The 27942-nt window shown below is 49.0% G+C and overlaps 2 protein-coding genes across 5 annotated transcripts in view; one reads left to right on the top strand and one right to left on the bottom strand.

Moving 5' to 3' along the window:
* The window catches only part of FAM219A (family with sequence similarity 219 member A), a 121152-nt gene extending 114232 nt beyond the window's left edge, over positions 1-6920 (bottom strand). Inside the window, exon 1 of the mRNA XM_068253075.1 lies at positions 6789-6920. Coding sequence (XP_068109176.1) covers positions 6789-6848 — 60 coding nt within the window. The 5' untranslated portion in view covers positions 6849-6920. The remainder of the gene's footprint in view (positions 1-6788) is intronic.
* Positions 6921-6963: 43 nt separating this feature from the next.
* DNAI1 (dynein axonemal intermediate chain 1) overlaps positions 6964-27942 on the top strand; it is a 269556-nt gene continuing 248577 nt past the window's right edge. For 2 of the 4 annotated variants that reach the window (XM_068253033.1, XM_068253063.1), the window contains exon 1: positions 21690-21797. The gene's annotated coding sequence lies outside the window, so the exon portion shown is untranslated. Of the gene's footprint in view, positions 7054-7081; positions 7256-21689; positions 21798-27942 lie in introns of those variants that run through there. The other 2 variants (XM_068253053.1, XM_068253042.1) reach the window with 2 other exon arrangements.

The following is a 27942-nucleotide window of genomic DNA, read 5'->3' as shown; positions in this document are numbered from 1 at the left end:
ATGAAACTGGTTGGGGTCTTTGAGATATTCTGTTTCCGTGCTGCTGGGAAAAGATTTGGGCACCCATGGAGTGGGTACCCAAAACTCCAGGTACCCAAAATTACTCCGACTCCTCAGTTTATAAAACCACCACAATTGCTCCGACTCCTTGAGGCTCACTCCTTACCAGGGCTGTGGAGCTGGTATAAAAACCATCCGAACTGACTCCTCAGTTTATTGAAACCTTTGACTTCAGGTACCCAAATTTGCTCCGTCTCCTCGACCCACACTCCAAAGCCCTGTGACATACTATGAACCTTGCACTGGCATCCACAATTCATGAACCAGACTCTCAGAAACATAACCAGGCAAAGTGCATTAATGTTGGTAGAACATTTGGGCAACGTATGGATGGGCATAAGAGGTGATCTGAGGGGGAAGACCTGAACACCAACCATTATCTACTTCCTACACAGAAAGATCACCTGTTAGATGAACTCATAAAAACCACCATGGCCCCCTAACAAAAAAAGTCAGGGAAAATAGGTCTTGCTGTCCGTCCAGAAGTTGAAATCCTTGTATCAGTCAGAAGTCCCACAGTGATTGGGCTGCCCAATTAGTCCTCAAAAATAACTGAACAACCCAGTTCTGTGTGGAGCATATAGAGTACTGAACACTATCCCCACCTCTCAATGCATCCACATGGTTAATGATTTGATTCAGTAAGTTAAAGGCCACAACAAATTTAAAGGGCAACTGAAGTTAGAGGAATATGGAGGCGGCCATCTTTATTTCCTTTTAAGCAATACCAGTTGCCTGGCTATCCTGCTAATCCTCTAATACTTTAGCCATAAACCCTGAACAAGCATGCAGCAGATCAGATGTTTCTGACATTGTCGTCAGATCTGAAAGTTTATTTTCATGCTTGTTTCTGGCATTATTCAGACACTACTGCATCCTAACAGCCCAGCAGGACTGCCAGGCAACTGGTATTGTATAAAAGGAAATAAATATGGAAGCCTCCATATATTTCTCACTTCAGTAGTCTTTTGAGGGCTGGTTCAGACAGACGGCTGCCCACGTTAACTGGGCATGAGCGGAGTCCAGAGCTTGGGACATCAGGCAGGTGAAAATGAATTGAGATCTGAGACTTGGAAACACAAAGCCACCATGGCTTGGCCTACCTTGCAAACCAAGAAGCAGATCATGGCTTTATTTGGCTATTAGATTAATATATATATATAAAAAAAAAAAAAACAAATCAGCCAAGCTTGGCCATTGCCAGACCCCTGACTAAGCTAAGAAAAAACTGCCTCCACAGGTAAAATAAACATCCAAGTGTGAAGAGGTCTTCCAGGCACTGAAGGAAGACCTCATCAGGCTCCAAGTTCCAGATTTCCCCCAACGGTTTTCAGTACAAAATGAGGTTTCTATGGATGCAGCCCTCAGTCAGATGGGTCAGTCAGGCAGGGGACACCTTATCCGCCAGTCAGATGGGCCAGTCAGGCAGGGGACACCTTATCCGCCAGTCAGATGGGCCGGTCAGGCAGGGGACACCTTATCCACCAGTCAGATGGGCTAGTCAGGCAGGGGACACCTTATCCACCAGTCAGATGGGCCAGTCAGGCAGGGGACACCTTATCCGCCAGTCAGATGGGCCGGTCAGGCAGGGGACACCTTATCCGCCAGTCAGATGGGATAGTCAGGCAGGGGACACCTTATCCACCAGTCAGATGGGCCAGTCAGGCAGGGGACACCTTATCCACCAGTCAGATGGGTCAGTCAGGCAGGGGACACCTTATCCACCAGTCAGATGGGTCAGTCAGGCAGGGGACACCTTATCCGCCAGTCAGATGGGCTAGTCAGGCAGGGGACACCTTATCCACCAGTCAGATGGGTCAGTCAGGCAGGGGACACCTTATCCGCCAGTCAGATGGGTCAGTCAGGCAGGGGACACCTTATCTGCCAGTCAGATGGGCTAGTCAGGCAGGGGACACCTTATCCACCAGTCAGATGGGCAGGTCAGGCAGGGGACACCTTATCTGCCAGTCAGATGGGCAGGTCAGGCAGGGGACACCTTATCCGCCAGTCAGATGGGCAGGTCAGGCAGGGGACACCTTATCTGCCAGTCAGATGGGCTAGTCAGGCAGGGGACACCTTATCCGCCAGTCAGATGGGCAGGTCAGGCAGGGGACACCTTATCCACCAGTCAGATGGGCCAGTCAGGCAGGGGACACCTTATCCACCAGTCAGATGGGCCAGTCAGGCAGGGGACACCTTATCCACCAGTCAGATGGGCAGGTCAGGCAGGGGACACCTTATCCACCAGTCAGATGGGCCAGTCAGGCAGGGGACACCTTATCCGCCAGTCAGATGGGCAGGTCAGGCAGGGGACACCTTATCCACCAGTCAGATGGGCCAGTCAGGCAGGGGACACCTTATCCACCAGTCAGATGGGCCAGTCAGGCAGGGGACACCTTATCTGCCAGTCAGATGGGCAGGTCAGGCAGGGGACACCTTATCCGCCAGTCAGATGGGCAGGTCAGGCAGGGGACACCTTATCTGCCAGTCAGATGGGCAGGTCAGGCAGGGGACACCTTATCCACCAGTCAGATGGGCCAGTCAGGCAGGGGACACCTTATCCACCAGTCAGATGGGCCATTCAGGCAGGGGACACCTTATCCACCAGTCAGATGGGCCAGTCAGGCAGGGGACACCTTATCCACCAGTCAGATGGGCCAGTCAGGCAGGGGACACCTTATCCACCAGTCAGATGAGCCGGTCAGCCAGGGGACACCTTATCTGCCAGTCAGATGGGCCGGTCAGGCAGGGGACATCTTATCCACCAGTCAGATGGGCCAGTCAGGCAGGGGACACCTGGGTAGGCCTCCTGTACCCCCCTATCCTTCCCGGTTTGCACGCCCCCTGTACCCCCTATCCTTCCTGGTATGTACAGTGGCTTGCAAAAGTATTCGGCCCCCTTGAAGTTTTCCACATTTTGTCACATTACTGCCACAAACGAATCAATTTTATTGGAATTCTACGTGAAAGACCAATACAAAGTGGTGTACACGTGAGAAGTGGAATGAAAATCATACATGATTCCGAACATTTTTTACAAATCAATAACTGCAAAGTGGGGTGTGCGTAATTATTCAGCCCCCTTTGGTCTGAGTGCAGTCAGTTGCCCATAGACATTGCCTGATGAGTGCTAATGGCTAAATAGAGTGTACCTGTGTGTAATCTAATGTAAGTACAAATACAGCTGCTCTGTGACGACCTCGGAGGTTGTCTAAGATAATATTGGGAGCAACAACACCATGAAGTCCAAAGAACACACCAGACAGGTCAGGGATCAAGTTATTGAGAAATTTAAAGCAGGCTTAGGCTACAAAAAGATTTCCAAAGCCTTGAACATCCCACGGAGCACTGTTCAAACGATTATTCAGAAATGGAAGGAGTATGGCACAACTGTAAACCTACCAAGACCAGGCCGTCCACCTAAACTCACAGGCCGAACAAGGAGAGCGGTGATCAGAAATGCAGTCAAGAGGCCCATGGTTACTCTGGACGAACTGCAGAGATCTACAGCTCAGGTGGGGGAATCTATCCATAGGACAACTATTAGTCGTGCACTGCACAAAATTGGCCTTTATGGAAGAGTGGCAAGAAGAAAGCCATTGTTAACAGAAAAGCATAAGAAGTCCCATTTGCAGTTTGCCACAAGCCATGTGGGGGACACAGCACCATGTGGAAGAAGGTGCTTCGGTCAGATGAGACCAAAACTGAACTTTTGGGCCAAAATGCAAAACCCTATGTGTGGTGGAAAACTAACACTGTACATCACTCTGAACACACCATCCCCACTGTCAAATATGGTGGTGGCAGCATCATGCTCGGGGGGTGCATCTCTTCAGCAGGGACAAGGAAGCTGGTCAGAGTTGATGGGAAGATGGATGGAGCCAAATACAGGGCAATCTTGGAAGAAGACCTCTTGGAGTCTGCAAAAGACTTGAGACTGGGGTGGAGATTCACCTTCCAGCAGGACAATGACCCTAAACATAAAGCCAGAGCAACAATGGAATGGTTTAAAACAAAACATATCTATGTGTTAGAATGGCCCAGCCAAAGTCCAGATCTAAATCCAAACGTAAATCTGTGGCAAGATCTGAAAACTGCTGTTCACAAACGCTGTCCATCTAATCGGACTGAGCTGGAGCTGTTTTGCAAAGAAGAATGGGCAAGGATTTCAGTCTCTAGATGTGCAAAGCTGGTAGAGACATACCCTAAAAGACTGGCAGCTGTAATTGCAGCAAAAGGTGGTTCTACAAAGTATTGACTCAGGGAGCTGAATAATTACGCACACCTCACTTTGCAGTTATTGATTTGTAAAAAATGTTTGGAATCATGTATGATTTTCGATCCACTTCTCACGTGTACACCACTTTGTATTGGTCTTTCACGTGGAATTCCAATAAAATTGATTCATGTTTGTGGCAGTAATGTGACAAAATGTGGAAAACTTCAAGGGGGCCAAATACTTTTGCAAGCCACTGTATATTAACAATAATACTGATTTAAAAAAACACCAACATATTCTGTGGCGCTGTACAGAGTAAGTAACAAGTACATAATTCAGACAATGGTGTCCACATAATATAGACACTAGTACATAATACAGACTATCACATGATGATCAAAATGTACAGCAAATTCCATGACATAAAAGGCTCATTGTTTACATTCCCTGTACTTCCCTATACAATTCATCATGTATTTGTACATCCCCTGTATCTCCTCTCTATGTACACCAATGTAACCCCCTCTCCATATCTCCTGTATATGAATATACGCCTGTACCTCCCACCCTCCCGTAGCTCTTCTATATCCACATCCCCTCATCTGCTATCTATGAACAGACCCATATACCCCCCCCAATACATACTGTATATCTACATCTCCTTATCTCCAGTCTATGTACTCCCTCCCCATACCTCCTGTATACAAACAGCCCCCTGTGTCCCCCCCCCCCCCCTCCTTCCTTCTTTATATCAACACCTCCTTATCTCCTGTCTATGTACATCCCTCTCCATATCTCCTATACATGAATATCCCCTGTACATCTGTATCTCCTGTCTATGCATCCCCCTCCCCATATCGCCAGTATATGAATATCCCCCTGTACCCCCCATACCTCCTGTATATCTACATCCCCGGTATCTCCTGTCTATGCACCCCCTCCCCATATCTCCAGTATATAAATATCGCCATGTACCCTCCAATACCTCCTGTATCTCTACATGGACTGTATCTCCTGTCTATGTACCCCCCTCCCCATATAACCTGTACATAAATATCCCCCTGTACCCCCATATAACTTCATTCCCTGTATCTCCTGTCTATGTACCCCCTCCCCATATACCCTGTACATAAATATCCCCCTGTCCCCCCGTATAACTTCATTCCCTGTATCTCCTGTCTATGTACCCACCAATACATTTAGTATATGTACATCCCCTGTTTATGCACCCCCTACCCATATCTCCTGTATATGAATATCTCCTTATACACCCCCATACCCCCTGTATATCTACATCCTCGGTATCTCCTGTCTATGTACCCCCAATACATCCAGTATATGTACATCCCCCGGTGTATGTACCACCTCCCCATATCTCCTGTATTTGAATATCTCCTGCAACCCCCCCCCCCCCATGTATATGTACACCCCCTGTATTGCCTGTCTGTGTATCCTCTACCCATATCTCTAGTATACTACATTCCCTGTATCTCCTGTATATATACCCCCCAATACATCCAGTATATATACATCCCCTGTCCCTACCCATATTCCCTGCATCTGAATATCTACTTGTACTCTCCCCCCCCCCATACCCCCTGTATATGTACATCCCTTGTATTGCCTGTGTACCCCCCTCCCCGTATCTCCAGTATACTACATCCCCTCATCTCCTGTCTATGAACAGCCCCCTGTACCCCTAATACCCCCTGTATATCTACACCCCCTGTCCATGTATCCCCTCTCCATATACCCTGTATATAAATATCCCCCCGTACCCCCAATATCTGCTGTCTATGTACCCCCCTCTCCATATACCCTGTATATAAATATCTCCCTTTACCCCCAGTATCTCATGTCTATGTACCCCCCTCTCCATATACCCTGTATATAAATATCCCCCCCTGTACCCCCAATATCTCCTGTCTATGTACCCCCCTCTCCATATACCCTGTATATAAATATCTCCCTGTACCCCCCTCTCCATATACCCTGTATATAAATATCTCCCTGTACCCCCCTCTCCATATACCCTGTATATAAATATCTCCCTGTACCCCCCTCTCCATATACCCTGTATATAAATATCTCCCTGTACCCCCCTCTCCATATACCCTGTATATAAATATCTCCCTGTACCCCCCTCTCCATATACCCTGTATATAAATATCTCCCTGTACCCCCCTCTCCATATACCCTGTATATAAATATCTCCCTGTACCCCCCTCTCCATATACCCTGTATATAAATATCTCCCTGTACCCCCAATATCTCCTGTCTATGTACCCCCAATACCCTCTGTATCTCCAGTCCATGTATCCCCTTGTGTATGTACAGCCCCGGTGTCTGTACCCCCTCCCCATATCTCCTGCAGCCGCTGTGTATGTGCCCCCGTGTCTCCTGTATATGGATACCTCTGTGTACCCGCTGCCTGTGTACGTCCCCGGTGTAGTGATCGCGCCCCCCCCGGCAGCCTCCCCCGCACATCCCCGGTCCCCCCGGCTCTCACCAGCGGCTGCATCTCGGAGCGGGCGGGCGGCACCTGGAAGCGATCTATCTCCTCCATCATGGTGCAGCTCTGCGGGATGCTGGCCGGAGAGGCGGGACGGGGGCGGGGCTATCACCGAGGCTACGGCCCCGCCCCTCGCACTGACTCCTCAACTCCGCTTCCGGCTCCGGAGACACGGGGCGGGGCTCCGCTCATCAATATTCACACGAGGCGGGGCCGCCACTGACAGATCGCCTGACGGAGGCGGAGCTGCGGCGGCTGACAGGTGACGTCACCGTCCTCTGTTGTCATAGAGATAGGAGGATGAGGGAAGTGGTACTCGCAGGCCAGTCATCTCTGCCAGTGACAACTTCCCCCTCCTTGTGCATCCCCACTCTGGTCCTGTGACATCACACCGGGGTCCTGTGACATCATACTCAGATCCTATGTCAGTGATTACCACCCTCCGCCCTGTACATCATACTGAGGTAGAGATGGCTCGAACCTCCGATTTTCGGTTCGCGAACCTCAAACGTGAACTTCCGCAAAAGTTCGGTTTGTGTGAACTTTCGCGAACCGCAATAGACTTCAATGGGGATGCGAACTTTGAAAACTAGAAACACTTATGCTGACCAGAAAAGTGATGGAAAAGATGTTTCAGGGGGGAATCTGGATTTGACGCAAAGCAGCGTTTTAAGGGCAGAAATCACAATGGGCTCTATTCTCAAAGAGCAAAAATTTCCGCAAAATCCTCCTCCTCCTCCTCAATTCAATAGAAAAAGTAGCATGATTAAGAATTGGTACTTTTTGAAAAGCATGCTTATATACCATAGCATATCTATTGAATTGATCATAATGGTAGTATGGTACATGCTAGGCCAGCTTTAGCATGTAGAGGTGGGACAAGGTCCTTCAGCACCCAAGGCTGAGACAGCAAAGTGTGCCCCCCCATCCCTCCCACCCCAGGCATCACCCACTGATTGCTATTACACTAAGAGGTGCCCCAGGGCCCCCAACACCTTAATCGCTACTTATCTTGCTTGCAGTCGCTGCCATGTATCACCTTTTCTTTCTGCTTCAAACACAATTGGGAATGACAGCTGAATGAATTGTGCACCCCCTCCTACACTGCGCCCTGAGGCTGGAGCCTCTCCAGCCTCGGCCCGGCCCTGAGTGTGGTTGATGGTCTAGGGGGTAAGACAGATACCTACTACCATGTAGTGTGGTTCATGGTCTAGAGGGTAAGACAGATACCTACTACCATGTAGTGTGGTTCATGGTCTAGAGGTTAAGACAGATACCTACTACACACTGTGTCCTGGGTTCAAATCCCAGCTATGGTATATAAGCATGCTTTTCAAAAAGTACCAATCCTTAATCATGCTACTTTTTCCATTGAATTGATCATAATGGTAGTATGGTTTATGCTAGGCAAGCTTTACCATGTAGTGTGGTTCATGGTCTAGAGGGTAAGACAGATACCTAGTACCTACTACACACTGCATCCTGGGTTCAAATCCCAGCTATGGTATATAAGCATGCTTTTCAAAAAGTACCAATCCTTAATCATGCTACTTTTTCTATTGAATTGATCATAATGGTAGTATGGTTTATGCTAGCGAGAGAGAGAGAGAGAGAGAGAGAGAGAGAGAGAGAATTCCTAATTCCGTGGAATTTTCCGAGCATCCCTACTCAACATTCACAAATATACATTTCTGACATTCAAAAACAAATCAGTGACCAATATAGCCACCTTTCTTTGCAAGGACACTCAAAAGCCTGCCATCCATGGATTCTGTCAGTGTTTTGATCTGTTCACCATCAACATTGCGTGCAGCATCAACCACAGCCTCCAAGACACTGTTCAGAGAGGTGTACTGTTTTCCCTCCTTGCAAATCTCACATTTTATGATGGACCACAGGTTCTCAATGGGGTTCAGATCAGGTGAACAAGTTTTTCTTCTTTTATACCCTTTCTTGCCAGCCACGCTGTGGAGTACTTGGATGCGTGTGATAGGGCATTGTCCTGCATGAAAATCATGTTTTTCTTGAAGGATGCAGACTTCTTCCTGTACCACTGCTTGAAGAAGGTGTCTTCCAGAAACTGGCAGTAGGACTGGGAGTTGAGCTTTACTCCATCCTCAACCCGAAAAGGCCCCACAAGCTCATCTTTGATGATACCAGCCCAAACCAGTACTTAACTCCACCTCCACCTTGCTGGCGTCTGAGTCGGACTGGAGCTCCCTGCCCTTTACCAATCCAGCCACGGGCCCATCCATCTGGCCCATCAAGACTCACTCTCATTTCATCAGTCCATAAAACCATAGAAAAATCAGTCTTGAGATATTTCTTGGCCCAGTCTTGACGTTTCAGCTTGTGTGTCTTGTTCAGTGGTGGTCGTCTTTCAGCCTTTCTTACCTTGGCCATGTCTGAGTATTGCACACCTTGTGCTTTTGGGCACTCCAGTGATGTTGCAGCTCTGAAATATGGCCAAACTGGTGGCAAGTGGTATCTTGGCAGCTGCACGCTTGACTTTTCTCAGTTCATGGGCAGTTATTTTGCGCCTTGATTTTTCCACACGCTTCTTGCGACCCTGTTGACTATTTTGAATGAAACGCTTCATTGTTCGATAATCACGCTTCAGAAGCTTTGCAATTTTAAGAGTGCTGCATCCCTCTGCAAGATATCTCACTATTTTTTATTTTTCTGAGCCAGTCAAGTCCTTCTTTTGACCCATTTTGCCAAAGGAAAGGAAGTTGCCTAATGCACACCTGATATAGGGTGTTGATGTCATTAGACCACACCCCTTCTCATTACAGAGACGCACATCACCTAATATGCTTAATTGGTAGTAGGCTTTTCGACCCTATACAGCTTGGAGTAAGACAACATGCATAAAGAGGATGATGTGGTCAAAATACTCATTTGCCTAATAATTCTGCACTCCCTGTATCACCTACTACTTGTAGGTGATAAAAAATTGGTAAATAAAAATACAGACTTTTGCGGAAATTTTTCCGCATGAATCCCGCACTTTTACCGCACTTTTTCCGCATGCGGAACATTTTGAGAATGTCAACTTGACGGTATTTTGGTCACAAACTTTCCGCATGTACTTTACCGCATGCGGGAAGTCTTTGAGAATAGAGCCCAATGAATGCTAAATAGCTTTCAAACATCTTGCATGTGTATACATCAATCAGGGAGTGTAATTAATGTACTGCTTCACACTGACACACCAAACTCACTGTGTAACGCACCACAAACATCTGTTTGTGTAGTGATGGCCGTGCTGGACTGGTGTGCACCGTGGCCAGAGTGCAGGCCGTGGCGGTTTTCCAGCCCATATGGTCGCCAGGCTGTGGTAGCTCAATGACAGAACAACAGTGACTGTCCAGCTGATCAAATTCGGACTGTACACAATAAAGCAACGACCTTATTATCTTGGGTGTGCCCCCCCGCCCCCTTCTTCGGGCAGGCTTGAGCGTGCTTTGCAGACCAGGCATCCGTGGTCAGATGGACCCTTGACCCAACGCTGTGTGCCAGAGATGACACCACTTACCTTTCAACATCCCAATACAGTTTGGGTATCACCTTTTTTGATAAATAATTGCGGCCTGGTATCTTCCACTGCGGTGTGTGGCTTTGCTTTTGTGTGCTGCTTTTCCTCAGGTGGTCATCCCATTGCAGTTTGTGCTTTGTAATCATGTGCCTTCGTAAGGTAGTTGTCCCTACGCGGGTCTTGGTCTTTCCACGGCTCATTTTTCGGTGGCAGAGATTACAGATGGCATTGCTCTCATTTGAGGCAGACACACAAAAAAATGTCCACACCGCTGAGCCCTGTGATGATGGCACTTTGGTGATGGCTGCCGACTGAGTGTAAAGTGGGGTGCCAGAATCAGAGCAGGAGGAGGAAGATATGTCACGCTTCCGTGCGGAAGCTGAGAAAGATGAGGTGTTTTGTGTTAAATAGTCAACTACGTCCTGACAATATTGGGGGTTGATGGCACGTGCCTTCTTCTGAACACTGTACTTTGGTCGAGAGCTGCATAAAATCACGACAGTGCAACCACGAACAGACCTGCCAGATGGCCTGCCTCTGGCTCTGCCTCTTGTTTTTTCCATTTTGGGGGGGATGAAGTGAAAGGTATGCACTGACTTGACTAACACAATGTACGGTTACACAGGTGCAGTGAACAGGTTGCAGTGACTGCTGGTACAACAATGTGCGGTTACACAGGTGCAGTTAACAGGTATGCACGGACTGGTATATAAAACAGCATGCGGTCACACAGGTGCAGTGAACAGGTATGCAGTGACTGGTATTACAGAAAGGAAAAATGGTCTGCACTTGTCAGTAAAGTGTAGATCTTTATTATGGACCTACCCAAGATTAACCACGGCAGGCTTTACATAGTTGACATGTTTTGGACTGTCAGTCCTTATTCATAGCTGAAGGTTGGTGGAGTAGAGCGGTGTTTCCCTTGGTTTGTACAACTGGAATTACAAACGTGCAGCTGTCACACACACAGGTACCGTGAACCGGTGCAGTGACACTGTGTGTGGTCACGTAGGTAGGTAGGTGCACTGCACAACAACAACAGGTGTGTATGCAGTGATTGTTATTACAAATGTGCAGCTGCCTGTCACACACACAGGTACCCTGAACAGGTCCAGTCACGTAGGTAGGTAGGTGCACTGAACAACAACAGGTGGGTATGCAGTGATTGTTATTACAAATGTGCAGCTGCCTGTCACACACACAGGTACCCTGAACCGGTGCGGTCACGTAGGTAGGTAGGTAGGTAGGTAGGTGCACTGAACAACAACAAGTGGGTATGCAGTGATTGTTATTACAAATGTGCAGCTGCCTGTCACACACACAGGTAGTCACTGAATGTGCTGGGCCTGGCTGGCAGTGGCACACACAGTAGGAATTACCAAGGCTGTGTATGGAACACAAGTGTCTGTGGGACACACACAAAAAAAATAGATCACAGGAACAAGATTACCGTATTTTCCGCCGTATAAGACGCACTTTTTCTCCCCAAAAAATGGGGAGAAAAAGTCCCTGCGTCTTATACGGCAAAGGCAGGGAATCCCCAACTTGCGAACGCCCGCCGCTATAAACCGCCGCCCCGCCGCCATTGGGGATTCCCTGCCTGTGTGGGCAATCACTGTGCCTGGCTCCCCCGCGTGCCTTAGCGTTTCCCCTCTATTTACCTCCTGCCCCCCTCCATGTGCGCATCTCCCCATTCCCCCCCGTGTCTCCGATGTAAATATTTCCCCCCTCCGGGTCTGCAGCTGCAGCGGCTTACCTAATACATGCCGCCGCGAAGTCTGCAGACAGCCGGCTACTCCATATGTTTCCTCTACTGCGCGGCCTGTACTGATTGCGTCATCAGTAGCCGCGCAGTAGAGGAAACATATGGAGTAGCCGGCTGTCTGCAGACTTCGCGGCGGCATGTATTAGGTAAGCCGCTGCAGCTGCAGACCCGGAGGGGGGAAATATTTACATCGGAGACACGGGGGGGGGAACGGGGAGATGCGCACATGGAGGGGGGCAGGAGGTAAATAGAGGGGAAACGCTAAGGCACGCGGGGGAGCCAGGCACAGTGATTGCCCACACAGGGGGGAAGGATTTACAGCGGGCATATCTGAGACGCGGGGGGTGGGTTGAGATGCGCACATGGAGGGAGGAAAATAGAGGGGAAAAGCTGAGGCATGCGGGGAGGCAGTCAAAGAATGACATGTGGGGGAGCCAGGACACAGGAGGACACATGGAGCCAGCCAGGACACATGGAGACAGGACACAGGAGGACACATGGAGCCAGGACACAGGAGGACACATGGAGCCAGCCAGGACACAGGAGGACACATGGAGCCAGCCAGGACACAGGAGGACACATGGAGCCAGCCAGGACACAGGAGGACACATGGAGCCAGGACACAGGAGGACACATGTGGAAGACAGGACACATGGGGAGAAGGGGCACACAGGACACATGGGGGAGAGGACACAGGAGGACACATGTGGGAGATGGCACACAGAAGGACAGATGGGGCACACAGGTGGAGAGATAAGGTACACGGGAGGACACAACATTTACAAAGACGCTCCTGGAATATAGACGCACCAGATTTAATATATATATTTTTTCCCAGGTTTTTGCCCTCTAAACTTGGGTGCGTCTTATATTCCGGAGCGTCTTATACGGCGCGAAATACGGTAGCTCTCAAAAGAGCTGTTGAGGAGTGTGTTTAGCAATAACTAAAACCAAGGAGCAAGCTAACAAGCCTAACACAAGAGCTGACACATCATTGCATTCCAGCGGTTCTGGAGGTGTGTTTAGCTTCTAAGGGTGCAATGGTTAATTTGCATATATTCCGCAGTGATGCACTGGGAGACATCTCAAGCTCAATCCAACCTGAATTATCGCAAATTCTTTCTGTTTTAAGAAAGCAAACTTTTGTTTTTCTTAACATCTTAGTAAGGGGGCTTTTAGGACCATTGTAGTCCCTTACACACTCCAATGAGGTCTGGGTCACCATGAAGCGGTATTGTCACCATAAAAATCAAATTTCAACAGCAACTGGTCTGAGTGTATTAAGTGATAAAGATGCTAATCCTGCATTCAAAACGTTCAAAACTTTTTCTGCTGTTATGATTTGGAGTTCTCACATACTTAAGGAACACTGGCCCTTTAGTAGTCCTGCCAAAAAATTGCATGCTGGGGGTTCTTTTTATCTATAATCTATTCCTCCTTATCCCTTTATTTCCCTGCCAGCTTCTTATCTGAAACCTAATCCCCTACTCACTTGTGTTTACAAGCAAAGCTGAGGTGACTCAGCGATTGGAGGAGACAAGAAAAAAAAGTAAAGGGCAGAAATGACATCACGAGTTAGCCTTAACTGTGGCAAAAGACATGGCCCCCACCAGGAACAGAATTCTCGTAATTTACGATATAACATTCACTGAAATCAAAACGTGGACAGTACAATACATGTGTTATGTAAGTAGATCAAGTATTTATCTACTTATATATGTGTTTTTTTCCCTGGCATAGTATGGCTGATCCTACTGCTTTAAGACACATCTACCAACCATCTGTCCACCTATCTGCCAAGCTCCTCTGTTAAGCCCCATACAACTTTTGTAGTGAAACAAGTTGAAACAACTAAAAATAGTATCTTGCTATTGTTAAAACAGCTGATAAGACTGATAAGAAGTCAATCCAGCTGTTGGATTGACTTCTTATCAGTCTTATCAGCTTTTTGAACAATAGCAAAAGTTGTTGGCTGTTTCAACTTGTTTCACAACAAAAGCTGTTTGACAATTGTGCTGCATAAAAGACTGCTGATGAGCACGTGAATAGGGCTTAACAGACAAGTTTGGCTGATAGTTGGACAGATTGTTGGTAGGTGTGTATGAAGTGAACCTTAACAGCTAGCTACAGAGGTCTTTACAAATCATTGTCATAGGAGAGGAGGAAATTAGATTAATTTTGGATGATGAGTTTGGGTAGCCCCCATGGTTTAGCTTATCCTAAAAGTAACGGTGTCCAAGAATCAGGACTTGTAATCTCCAAGGAGGTAGCAAGAGCTAGGTCTACCCTGATTTCTGATCAGCTCGTCCTCCCGCAAAGCCAAGTTTGAACCTTTACGCTGGTAAAGTTCAATTTCTGTTTATTGTTGTGAGAAAACGCGGAAAAGCCGCCGCGTGTGTTCAGAACAAGGCGGCTGATTCCGCGTCCAACGCGGCGGTTTGCACGCGTAGGCCTACATCTACCATTATGGCTGAACGCGGAGAAACCGCCGCATGCCCTGATAGCGGTGCGGCTGGTTCCGCGTCCAGCACGGCGGGTGGTACACAACACATGGCTGGTGTGGCTGGGACTGATAGTCCACACAGGTTCAGAAGGACGCGCGCGCTGAGAGGCAGAACTTTTATGACAGCCAGAAGGAAGTCAGCTGACCAAGCCGGTCAGCTAACGATTCAACCAGTTCCCATTGGTCCAGCACTTAGGGGAGGCGCTGGAGAGCGCTGTGCTATATATACTGGGTGCTGGTCATTCACTGGTTGTCTGCCGTTGCGATCACTACGTGGAAGCACTCAGACCTTTTGTTAGATTCTGTGTTACAAGTTGTTATATTTAGACTAGTTCCAGGGTGTTGATGATCACGGACCTCACACCTAGATTAGGGAATTGTATTACCATTCTGTTATTCTTCAGACTAGTTCCAGGGTGTTGATGATCAAGGACCTCACACCCAGATTAGGGAATTATATTACCATTCTGTTGTACTTCAGACTAGTTCCAGGGTGTTGATGATCAAGGACCTCGCACCCAGATTATGGACTTGTATTACCATTCTGTTGTACTTCAGACTAGTTCCAGGGTGTTGATGATCAAGGACCTCACACCCAGATTAGGGACTTGTATTACCATTCTGTTATACTTCAGACTAGTTCCAGGGTGTTGATGATCACGGAGCTCACACCAAGACTAGGCATTGTTTATTATCTGTTATGACCTTCTGCTTTCCTGACCACTCTTCTGATTACTGATTTGGTACCTCGCTATATCTGATATTCTGTTGCCAAACTCTGCATGTTTTAGGATTACTGAATCTGTCTCCTGTCTTTGTACTTATCTGTCCGTGTGTTGCCGACCTGGCTTGCCCGACCTCGAGAGCTATCTCCATACCTTAGAGATAGTTCACAGATCATTAGTGACACTCTCCTATTGGTGTCACTAACACTCTGGTCCTTCCATCTCCTGGCCTGGCTCCTCCCTTCGGGAGATTCTCAGGTTACTGGAAGGCACTTGTTCTCTTTTGCAGTATAGCCTACTGCTCTGATACCTGTTCTCCAGGTATTACTCTCAAAGTATTTACTGTTGCACCAAAAACACTCACATCTCTCCGGTGTCCAGAGGTTAGTGATATATCTGATTATCGGTGATACTGCAGATCATCAATAATCGGGTATATATCTGTATTCTTGGTGATACTGCAGATCACCAATAATCAGACCCTCTCTGTGTTACACCGATCATTACAGAACGGCAGACCAAATACAAATGGACGCACTCATCAGCCGTCTGGGTACACTTACCACTACGGTGGAAAATATCACCCAAGTGCTGGGTAACCATCAGACCCAGATTAATACCCTGTCTGGGTCCATACAAACCCTACAGACGGCTGTGGATGAAGTGCGATCTCCTCCTAGCCCTGACATACGTATGCCTGTACCTGAAAAATTTTCTGGTCGCAGATCTGACTTCCGAAATTTTAGAAGTAGAGTGTTATCATACTTTGAGTTAAGGCCTAATTCTTCAGGAACTATGGCCCAAAGGGTTACGTTCATTAAGACTTTGTTATCAGGCGATTCTCAGACCTGGGCGTACAGTCTTCCCCTCGGTCACCAGGCCCTAACCTCTGTTGAGGAATTTTTTAAAGCTATGGCTATAATTTACGACGACCCAGACATTGCCTCGACTTCTGAGCGGAAGCTCAAACTGTTACGTCAAGGCAAGAGTCCGGTTGAAGATTATGCTGCTGAATTTAGGAGATGGTCAGTATCGGCCAGGTGGGACACATTTGCCCTTTTAGATTGTTTTTTATCAGGGTTGTCAGACGAGGTCTCCGATCTTATGTTAAGTCAGCCTGAACCTAAATCCATCGATGAGGCCATTTCATCGGCCATCAGGATAGATCGCCGGCTGCGCTATCAGAGACAGACCCGGGGTAAAAACCATGTGAGAATAGTGTCCCACGCTGCTCCCCCAGTAACTCCACCTCCTCCCGCTTCACCTCCGCCTGAGCCAATGCAGATTGGTCGGTCAAAATTGTCTCAGGTGGAGCAGAAACGCAGGATAGCAGAGCAGCTCTGTCTTTATTGTGCAGAGGGGGGTCATAGAGTACAGAATTGCCCTAAGAAGTCGGGAAACGCTTCTGCCTAGGTGTAGTCGGAGGTAATACCCTAGGCGTGCAATTTTTACCCCTAGATAAACGTTTGCTTCTTCCCTGTACTGTTTCATGGGAAGATAGGTCTGAGGTCACTGAAGCCTTCATTGACTCGGGGTCAGCGGCTAATTTTATGGATTACGAATTTGCAAAGAAATTGGGTATTCCAGTCACTCCGGTAAAACCACAGATTCAAGTTACTGCAGTAGATGATTCCCCTCTGCAGGGTAACAGTCCTCTGTCACAGACTCCAGAAGTGGGGGTCACTATAGGGGTGTTGCATAGGGAAGATTTGTTTTTGTGTTACGTATGACAACCTCCACGATCATTCCTGGCATGCCTTGGTTACAACTTCACTCACCTCAGATTTATTGGGCCACTGGTCAGCTAACGAGCTGGTCTTCCCATTGCTTTCATCATTGTTTAGCGAAGGTAACCTTGGGTGAGACCAAGATTCACGTGGAGGGATTGCCAGATCAGTATGCCGAGTTTGCGGATGTGTTTTGTCCTAAGTCCGCCGATAAACTTCCTCCACACCGTCCTTTCGATTGTCCTATCGATCTCCGGTCTGGTTGTATGCCCCCTAGAGGTCATCTCTACAATTTATCTGGGCCTGAAAAGTTGGCCATGCAGGAATACATCCGTGAAAACTTAGCCAAAGGGTTCATTCGCCCTTCCCGGTCGCCTGCTGGGGCAGGTTTCTTTTTTGTAAAGAAAAAAGACGGAGGCCTTCGGCCGTGCATTGATTATCGGGGCCTGAATAAAATCACAGTAAAAAATCGCTATCGATTACCTTTAATAGATGATTTATTTACTCAGGTCACCAATGCTAAGATTTTCTCAAAATTGGATTTGCGAGGTGCATACAACCTGGTACGGATCAGAAAGGGCGATGAGTGGAAGACGGCCTTTAACACGCCCGATGGACATTACGAGTACCTGGTGATGCCCTTCGGGTTGTGTAACGCCCCGGACGTCTTTCAGGAACTCATTAATGAGGTGTTCAGAGAGGTTTTGGGCAAATGTGTCCTAGTATATCTGGATGATATACTAATCTTCTCAGCCAACCTTTCAGAGCATATGGACCATGTCAGATTTGTGTTACACAAGCTAAGACAAAACATGTTATATGCCAAGTTGGAGAAATGCATTTTTGAGGTAACATCTGTCGCCTTTCTGGGGTACATAATTTCTACCTCAGGCCTTTCTATGGACCCTGCCAAAGTCTCTGCTGTTCTGGAGTGGCCTCAGCCCGTGGGTCTGAAGGCTCTCCAGAGATTCTTAGGGGTCGCTAATTACTATAGAAGGTTCATAAAGGGGTACTTCACAGTCATCTCACCCCTTACCAGTCTCACAAAGAAAGGGGCAGATACTAACCACTGGTCCTCCGAAGCTCTTGCTGCTTTCTCCACTCTGAAGGAATTGTTTTGTACTGCACCCATTTTGAGACACGTGGACATCGCCTATCCCTTTATTGTGGAAGTAGATGCCTCAGAGGTTGGGGTAGGGGCTGTGCTGTCTCAGCGTTCTGGGTTGCAAGGGAGGTTACACCCGTGTGCCTATTTTTCCCGTAGATTTTCACCCGCAGAGAAAAACTACGATATAGGCAACAGGGAGCTCCTAGCCATTAAATTGGCCTTTGAAGAATGGCGTCATTGGTTAGAAGGAGCAGAACATACGATTACAGTCTACACTGATCACAAAAATTTGGAATACATCGAGGGGGCTAAGAGATTGAGTCCCCGACAGGCTCGGTGGTCACTGTTTTTCTCAAGATTCAGATTTATAATTACGTATACCCCGGGTAGTAAAAACATTAAAGCAGATGCTTTATCCAGATGTTTTGAGCCAGAGACAGCACAGCCCTCAGACCCAGAGATCATTCTCCCACAGAAAGTGGTATTGGCAGCCACAGAGACCTAGAAGCTAAACACACCTCCAGAACCGCTGGAATGCAATGATGTGTCAGATTGTTAATTTGTACAGAGCCAGAATAATCCAACATGCATACAGACTGTTTTGGATTGTTTGCTCCTCATCAGTGCATGGCATGGATTAATTTGGCTCTATGCAGTAGGGCTTGTAACACCGAGAGGTACAGACTAACCAGCAAGCTCATGGTGACCCAGAACTCATTGGAGTGTGTAAGGGACTACAATGGTCCTAAACGCCCCCTTACTAAGATGTTAAAGGACTTACGAGGTCAAAATACGAAATTTTTATGATTACCTGTTTCATATTTGATTCCACGGGCGAGTTCCTCAGTGCCCTCTGTTCAAATGCGCCGCAAAAGTATCCTTTTTATTTCCCCCATGCTACGACCTGACTCCACTGTACGGGTCGTCTCCTATTCCCCACGCAAGATGGCTGCTGCTAAGACCCGCGGGTGCGCAGTACACATGGCGGAAAGTGCGGCTGCGCAACTCTCCGCCCTTGCCCAGCCGCGTACTCGCTGACAGCGTCCTCCTAGTGTGTCAGCGGGCGCGCTCACATCTCTGCTAGTAGTGCATGTGAGGCCGCGCCCCCCCGCACGGACGCTGACACACTAGGAGGACGCTGTCAGCGAGTACGCGGCTGGGCGAGGGCGGAGAGTTGCGCAGCCGCACTCTCCGCCATGCGTACTGCGCAGCCGCGGGTCTTAGCAGCAGCCATCTTGCGTGGGGAATAGGAGACGACCCATACAGTGGGGTCAGGTCGTAGCATGGGGGAAATAAAAAGGATACTTTTGCGGCTCATTTGAACGGAGGGCACTGAGGAACTCGCCCGTGGAATCACAACATGAAACAGGTAATCATCAAAATTTCGTATTTTGACCTCGTAAGTCCTTTAAGACTGCAGTGTAATTGTGCTATAAGTTCAGTGCCTGATTGTATGCTTGGATTGTTGCTACCGTGTGAGATTGCATTGTGTGTAATTGTTCTTGTACTTTGGTCTAAAGCCCGTGGCTGACCCAAAATACGTAAAACACCAGCCTGAGTGCGAGCAGCCCGACAGCAGAGTAGGAATTGTGATAGTGTCTAGCAAGTATAGTCGCAGACGACTGCTAGTGGTGGCTGAGTCGTGCAGAGTGTGGTTGAGGGCGACAGCCTTGTGGTAGCTTCAATAAGGCTGCCCCCCTCTCCATCTGGTCAAAACCCCTGTCAGGAACTGTCTCTGCAGGTGTGGAAGTTATGGATGGTGCAGTATGTATGCAGAATGTGCTTCTGTGTTTTAATATTGATTGCAGAAACCCACCTCAGGTTCTGTAGGGAGAAGAATATGGAGGCTGCCATACTTGTTTCTTTTTCAACAATACCAGTTGCCTGGCAGCCCTGCTGATCAATTTGGCTGCGGTAGTGTCTGTATCACACGCCTGAAACAAGCATGCAGCTAATCTTGTCAGAGCTGACAATAATGTCAGAAACACCTGATCTGCTGCATGCTTGTTCAGGGCCTATTGATAAAAGTGTTAGAGGCAGAGGATGAGCAGGACAGCCAGGCCATACCTCCCAACTTTTTGAGATGAGAAAGAGGGACACTTAAGTCACGCCCCTGCCACACCCCAGTCACACATACCATAAAGATTTTATAAGAAAAATATGTTGTTTTATCATTCAAACCACACTGGTTCTTTCTATCCTGGTTCATTTTCCTTCATATTAACATTTTACAATTAGTAATATATCCATTTAAAGCTAATGGGAACCCGATATAAAAAAAAAAAGTCAGATACTCACCTAAGGAGAGGGAAGGCTCGTTCCTAATAAGCCTTCCCTCTCCTCGTCCCGCGCAGGATCCCCCATAGCAGTATTCAACCGTTTCGGTCAAATACTGCCACTTCCGCCGCCAAAGGGAGGTTTCGGAAGTCTTCGGGAGCACTCGGGCTCCCGAAGGCCGGAGGCTCTATACTGCGCATGCGCGAGTGCCCTCTATGACGCACTCACGCGGGTCTATAACGTACTCGCGCGTGCGCAGTATGGAGCCGCCAGCCTTCGGGAGCCCGAGTGCTCCTAAAGACTTCCGAAGTCCCCACGGCGGCGGATTTGCACGGAGGATTCACTGGGCACCGGGAGAGAAGAGGGTAGGCCCATTAGGACTCAGAGCCTTCCCTCTCCTTAGGTGAGTATCTGACTTTTTTTTTTTTCTTACATGGGGTTACATTAGCTTTAAAAGATGGGAATGAAGTTTAGAGTCAATCAAACCCATTTGTAGAAGAGAAATATATATATTTACATAGAAAGAGGGACACAGTCCTGAAAGAGGGACAAATGAGGAGGAAAGGGGGACAGAGGGACAGGGCTCCCAAAGAGGGACTGTCCCTCCAAAAGAGGGACAGTTGGGAGCAATAGATAGAGGGTACAGTAATGGTGTACAGTTGTGGAAGGGAGGGGCAGTGATGGAGGGGAGCAGTTAAGAAGGGTGCAGTAATGGGAAGGTACAGTAGATGGAGGCTGCAGTAATAGGGGGGCAGTGATGGATCGGGGCAGTAATAGGGGGTACAGTAGATGGAGGGTGCAGTAATGGGGGGCAGTTATGGAAGAGGCAGTGATGGAGGGGGGCAGTGATGGAGGGGGGCAGTAATGGGGGGCACAGTAGATGGAGGGTGCAGTAATGGGGGGCAGTTATGGAAGAGGCAGTGATGGAGGGGGGCAGTTATGGAGGGGGGCAGTAATGGAGGGGGGCAGTAATGGGGGGCACAGTAGATGGAGGGTGGAGTAATGGGGGCAGTTATGGAAGAGGCAGTGATGGAGGGGGGCAGTAATAGGGGGTACAGTAAATGGAATGGGCACTGCAGACAGAGCGCAGCACACACAGCACAAAGCCAGGAGGATCGGCGGCAGCGCAGAACATACAGAACGTTCTGCGGAATGACAGCTGCGCGTCACGTGACTCCGGCAGCCACAACTCGCAGCAGCCCCGTGCACATGGTCACCAAGACAACCGTGTCTCCCCCCCGCCCCTCCTTCTCTGCGCGCGCACGTCACAACAGACTCTGCAGAGCGTCTCCAGCGTGCCCGCCGTATCCCGGCAACCAGATAACAACTTCCCGTCAGCGCGTGGACAGCCGGCTGGAGGAAGGTGATGTGTACCGGGGCAGCTCCGCTCGCCATACCGTGCTGCTTATCAATAACTGTCCCATTGTGTCATCGTGTGATGTGACGTCACGCCTCTGTGCCAGTCCAGGCTGAGGAGAGTGACGTCATGCTCCCCTCCAGAGATTAATTGGGCCCTGGGATAGATAGTACATTTAGTTCTCACTTATGGTCCTGTTGCTAAGCTCTAGGTCTGAGGAATTGGTAGCTGAGCCCCAGGCACCTGCCTAGGTTGCCTTGTGTATGATCCCGCTATGGCTGAGCCCCAGGCACCTGCCTAGGTTGCTTTGTGTATGTTCCCACTCTGGCTGACTCCCAGGCACCTGCCTAGGTTGCCTTGTGGATGATCCCGCTATGGCTGAGCCCCAGGCACCTGCCTTGGTTGCCTTGTGCATGATCCAGCTCTGGCTGAGCCCCAGGCACCTGTCTAGATTGCCTTGTGTATGATCCCGCTCTGGCTGGGCCCAGGCACCTGCCTAGGTTGCCTTGTGGATGATTCCGCTCTGGCTGGGCCCCAGGCACCTGCCTAGGTTGCCTTGTGGATGATCCCGCTCTGGCTGTTCCTCAGGCACCTGCCTAGCTTGCCTCATGGTTGAGTCCACTCTTCATGCCCCCTGTCTATGTATTGAGCGATCATGCATGATGAAGCAATAGTCAATACAATGCTAATAATTGCCAGGTTTATGCAGCTTGGAATGATTGCATGGATAAAATGCCCTCCCTGCTGATTTGGATTGCACCATTTGCCACCTTTACTTTTTACCACAAGATGTAATATGTGTGGGTGACATTTACAGATGGGGGCACAAGGGATCCAGCTAAGCCAGGCTGCTGCTGATTGGTCAGTGTAATATCTGTGGGAGGCATTTACAGATGGGGGCACAAGGGATCCAGCTCATCCCGGCTGCTACTGATTGGTCAGTGTAATATCTGTGGGAGGCATTTACAGATGGGGGCACAAGGGATCCGGCTCATCCCGGCTGCTGCTGATTGGTCTGTGTAATATCTGTGGGAGGGACTTACAACTGGGGGCACAAGGGATCCGGCTCATCCAGGCTGCTGCTGATTGGTCAGTGTAATATGTGTTGGAGGCATTTACAGATGGGGGCACAAGGGATCCGGCTCATCCAGGCTGCTGCTGATTGGTCAGTGTAATATCTGTGGGAGGCATTTACAGATGGGGGCACAAGGGATCCGGCTCATCGAGGCTGCTGCTGATTGGTCAGTGTAATATCTGTGGGAGGCATTTACAGATGGGGGCACAAGGGATCCGGCTCATCCAGGCTGCTGCTGATTGGTCAGTGTAATATCTGTGGGAGGGATTTACAGATGGGGGCACAAGGGATCCGGCTCATCCAGGCTGCTGCTGATTGGTCAGTGTAATATCTGTGGGAGGGATTTACAGATGGGGGCACAAGGGATCCGGCTCATCCAGGCTGCTGCTGATTGGTCAGTGTAATATCTGTGGGAGGGATTTACAGATGGGGGCACAAGGGATCTGGCTCATCCAGGCTGCTGCTGATTGGTGAGTGTAATATCTGTGGGAGGGACTTACAGATGGGGGCACAAGGGATCCGGCTCATCGAGGTTGCTGCTGATTGGTCAGTGTAATATCTGTGGGAGGCATTTACAGATGGGGGCACAAGGGATCCGGCTCATCGAGGCTGCTGCTGATTGGTCAGTGTAATATCTGTGGGAGGCATTTACAGATGGAGGCACAAGGGAGCCAGCTCATCCAGGCTGCTGCTGATTGGTCAGTGTAATATCTGTGGGAGGGATTTACAGATGGGGGCACAAGGGATCCGGCTCATCCAGGCTGCTGCTGATTGGTCAGTGTAATATCTGTAGGAGGGACTTACAGATGGGGGCACAAGGGATCCAGCTCATCCAGGCTGCTGCTGATTGGTCAGTGTAATATCTGTGGGAGGGATTTACAGATGGGGGCACAAGGGATCCGGCTCAGCCCGGCTGCTGCTGATTGGTCAGTGTAATATCTGTGGGAGGGACTTACAGATGGGGGCACAAGGGATCCGGCTCATCCCGGCTGCTGCTGATTGGTCAGTGTAATATCTGTGGGAGGGATTTACAGATGGGGGCACAAGGGATCCAGCTCATCCAGGCTGCTGCTGATTGGTCAGTGTAATATCTGTAGAAGGGATTTACAGATGGGGGCACAAGGGATCCGGCTCATCGAGGCTGCTGCTGATTGGTCAGTGTAATATCTGTGGGAGGGACTTACAGATGGGGGCACAAGGGATCCGGCTCATCCAGGCTGCTGCTGATTGGTCAGTGTAATATCTGTGGGAGCGACTTACAGATGGGGGCACAAGGGATCCAGCTCATCCAGGCTGCTGCTGATTGGTCAGTGTAATATCTGTGGGAGGGACTTACAGATGGGGGCACAAGGGATCCAGCTCATCCAGGCTGCTGCTGATTGGTCAGTGTAATATCTGTGGGAGCGACTTTCAGATGGGGGCACAAGGGATCCAGCTCATCCAGGCTGCTGCTGATTGGTCAGTGTAATATCTGTGGGAGGGACTTACAGATGGGGGCACAAGGGATCCAGCTCATCCAGGCTGCTGCTGATTGGTCAGTGTAATATCTGTGGGAGCGACTTACAGATGGGGGCACAAGGGATCCAGCTCATCCCGGCTGCTGCTGATTGGTCAGTGTAATATCTGTGGGAGGCATTTACAGATGGGGGCACAAGGGATCCGGCTCATCCCGGCTGCTGCTGATTGGTCTGTGTAATATCTGTGGGAGGGACTTACAACTGGGGGCACAAGGGATCCGGCTCATCCAGGCTGCTGCTGATTGGTCAGTGTAATATGTGTTGGAGGCATTTACAGATGGGGGCACAAGGGATCCGGCTCATCCAGGCTGCTGCTGATTGGTCAGTGTAATATCTGTGGGAGGCATTTACAGATGGGGGCACAAGGGATCCGGCTCATCGAGGCTGCTGCTGATTGGTCAGTGTAATATCTGTGGGAGGGACTTACAGATGGGGGCACAAGGGATCCAGCTCATCCAGGCTGCTGCTGATTGGTCAGTGTAATATCTGTGGGAGCGACTTACAGATGGGGGCACAAGGGATCCAGCTCATCCAGGCTGCTGCTGATTGGTCAGTGTAATATCTGTGGGAGGGACTTACAGATGGGGGCACAAGGGATCCGGCTCATCCAGGCTGCTGCTGATTGGTCAGTGTAATATGTGTTGGAGGCATTTACAGATGGGGGCACAAGGGATCCAGCTCATCCAGGCTGATGCTGATTGGTCAATGTAATATCTGTGGGAGGGATTTACAGATGGGGGCACAAGGGATCCGGCTCATCCAGGCTGCTGCTGATTGGTCAGTGTAATAGCTGTGGGAGGGACTTACAGATGGGGGCACAAGGGATCCAGCTCATCCAGGCTGCTGCTGATTGGTCAGTGTAATATCTGTGGGAGGGACTTACAGATGGGGGCACAAGGGATCCGGCTCATCCAGGCTGATGCTGATTGGTCAGTGTAATATGTGTGGGTGACATTTACAGATGGGGGCTCAAGGGATCTGGCTCATCTAGGCTGCTGCTGATTGGTCAGTGTGATATCTGTGGGAGGGATTTACAGATGGGGGTACAAGGGATCCGGCTCATCCAGGCTGCTGCTGATTGGTCAGTGTGATATCTGTGGGAGGGATTTACAGATGGGGGCACAAGGGATCCGGCTCATCGAGGCTGCTGCTGATTGGTCAGTGTAATATCTGTGGGAGGGATTTACAGATGGGGGCACAAGGGATCTGGCTCATCCAGGCTGCTGCTGATTGGTCAGTGTAATATCTGTGGGAGGGATTTACAGATGGGGGCACAAGGGATCCGGCTCATCCAGGCTGCTGCTGATTGGTCAGTGTAATATCTGTGGGAGGGATTTACAGATGGGGGAACAAGGGATCCGGCTCATCCAGGCTGCTGCTGATTGGTCAGTGTAATATCTGTGGGAGGGATTTACAGATGGGGGCACAAGGGATCCGGCTCATCCAGGCTGCTGCTGATTGGTCAGTGTAATATCTGTGGGAGGGATTTACAGATGGGGGCACAAGGGATCCAGCTCATCCAGGCTGCTGCTGATTGGTCAGTGTAATATCTGTGGGAGGGATTTACAGATGGGGGCACAAGGGATCCGGCTTATCCAGGCTGCTGCTGATTGGTCAGTGTAATATCTGTGGGAGGGATTTACAGATGGGGGCACAAGGGATCCAGCTCATCCCGGCTGCTGCTGATTGGTCAGTGTAATATCTGTGGGAGGGATTTACAGATGGGGGCACAAGGGATCCAGCTCATCCAGGCTGCCGCTGATTGGTCAGTGTAATATCTGTGGGAGGGATTTACAGATGGGGGCACAAGGGATCCAGCTCATCCAGGCTGCCGCTGATTGGTCAGTGTAATATCAGTGGGAGGGACTTACAGATGGGGGCACAAGGGATCCAGCTCATCCAGGCTGATGCTGATTGGTCAGTGTTATCTGCTGTTGTCTGGCTCATATCTGGACATAGAGAGGAGCCCTGAAAGGTTAGGGAATCAGAATAGATGTTTCTATTCCCTTCCTTATGTAGGTAGAAAAAAACCTCGTTTTGTAAAAAAGAATACGTTTTTAATGGCTAACTAATAGAGTTAAATGACGCAAGCTTTCTGGGATCTAGTCCCCTTCTTCAGGCATATTTCCAGATGTTAGCTGAACACCGATGCAGGTAAATAGTAAACACGAAGATACCTGCATCAGTGTTTTACTACAGCTAACATCTGGAAATATGCCTGAAGAAGGGGCCTAGATCCCAGAAAGCTTCCATCATTTAACTCTTATCAGTTAGCCATTAAAAAGGTATTACTTTTTATAAAACGTTGTTTTTTTTTCTACCTACATAATTTGTTTGGCAAACACGGTACAGAAACCTTTTTTGCTCCTATTCCCTTCCTTGCAGCCCTCACCCTGCTGAGGAGATCAGATTGTGTGTAGCAGAAGTTATGGAGGATGGGATCATCCATTAGATCAGGTGATTGATTTACAAGGCCCTGATTTGCTGTGATCGCTTTCTCCTTCATCACATGGCCAACCAGAGCCTTCCAATTTATCACATGATTCTCCAGGAGTTCAGCTACACGCCAGCACCTGTTTCTAAAGCCTGGTACACCCGCTAGATGCAAATGGGCCGAGGTGACTGATAGCGAGTGCCTCTCTGGAGAGTGTATACAGCAGCCTTCAATGTCTCTCGATGCCTCAGCCAGCGATCAGCATGAAATCTCTCAGGAATCGGTCTTGTGATGCCGTTGCTCCGCCCCCAGATGTTAATGCGCCCCTCACTGCTCATGCTGTGTAATCTCACTTGTCCAGCTACCCTGACTGTCAAGCTGCCCTTGGTCTCCCCTGAGTGCTGCCGTCACACTGAGATTTACAATGCACAGGAATCGGGTGGGGGGAGGGGAGGGAAGGGGGGCACATTTACATTCAGGATTCGTCAGTCCTCGCCGCTACCGCTGCACACCCAGCTGACCACGTTGCACTGAGATTGTTCAGCTGGCGAGATCGATACATTCAACTGATTTCGTCCTGAAATAAGTTGAATCCTCAATCAGGCATGCATGCTTGTTGCGGCACCCATTTCCCTCCAATTCGATAAAATGAAAAAGAAATTGCTTATAGAAGCTGTTGTGGCGTGTACAGTGGCTTGCAAAAGTATTCGGCCCCCTTGAAGTTTTCCACATTTTGTCACATTACTGCCACAAACATGAATCAATTTTATGGAATTCCACGTGAAAGACCAACACAAAGTGGCGTACATGTGAGAAGTGGAACGAAAATCATACATGATTCCAAACATTTTTTACAAATCAATAACTGCAAAGTGAGGTGTGCGTAATTATTCAGCCCCCTGAGTCAATACTTTGTAGAACCACCTTTTGCTGCAATTACATCTGCCAGTCTTTTAGGGTATGTCTCTACCAGCTTTGCACATCTAGAGACTGAAATCCATGCCCATTCTTCTTTGCAAAACAGCTCCAGCTCAGTCAGATTAGATGGACAGCGTTTGTGAACAGCAGTTTTTCAGATCTTGCCACAGATTCTCGATTGGATTTAGATCTGGACTTTGATTGGGC

The sequence above is a fragment of the Hyperolius riggenbachi genome, chromosome 1 (assembly GCF_040937935.1).
Source record: "Hyperolius riggenbachi isolate aHypRig1 chromosome 1, aHypRig1.pri, whole genome shotgun sequence".
Taxonomy (NCBI): Eukaryota; Metazoa; Chordata; class Amphibia; order Anura; family Hyperoliidae; genus Hyperolius; species Hyperolius riggenbachi.
Note: the sequence above shows the minus strand (reverse complement) of the source record. Positions and strands in the feature narration are given on the sequence as shown.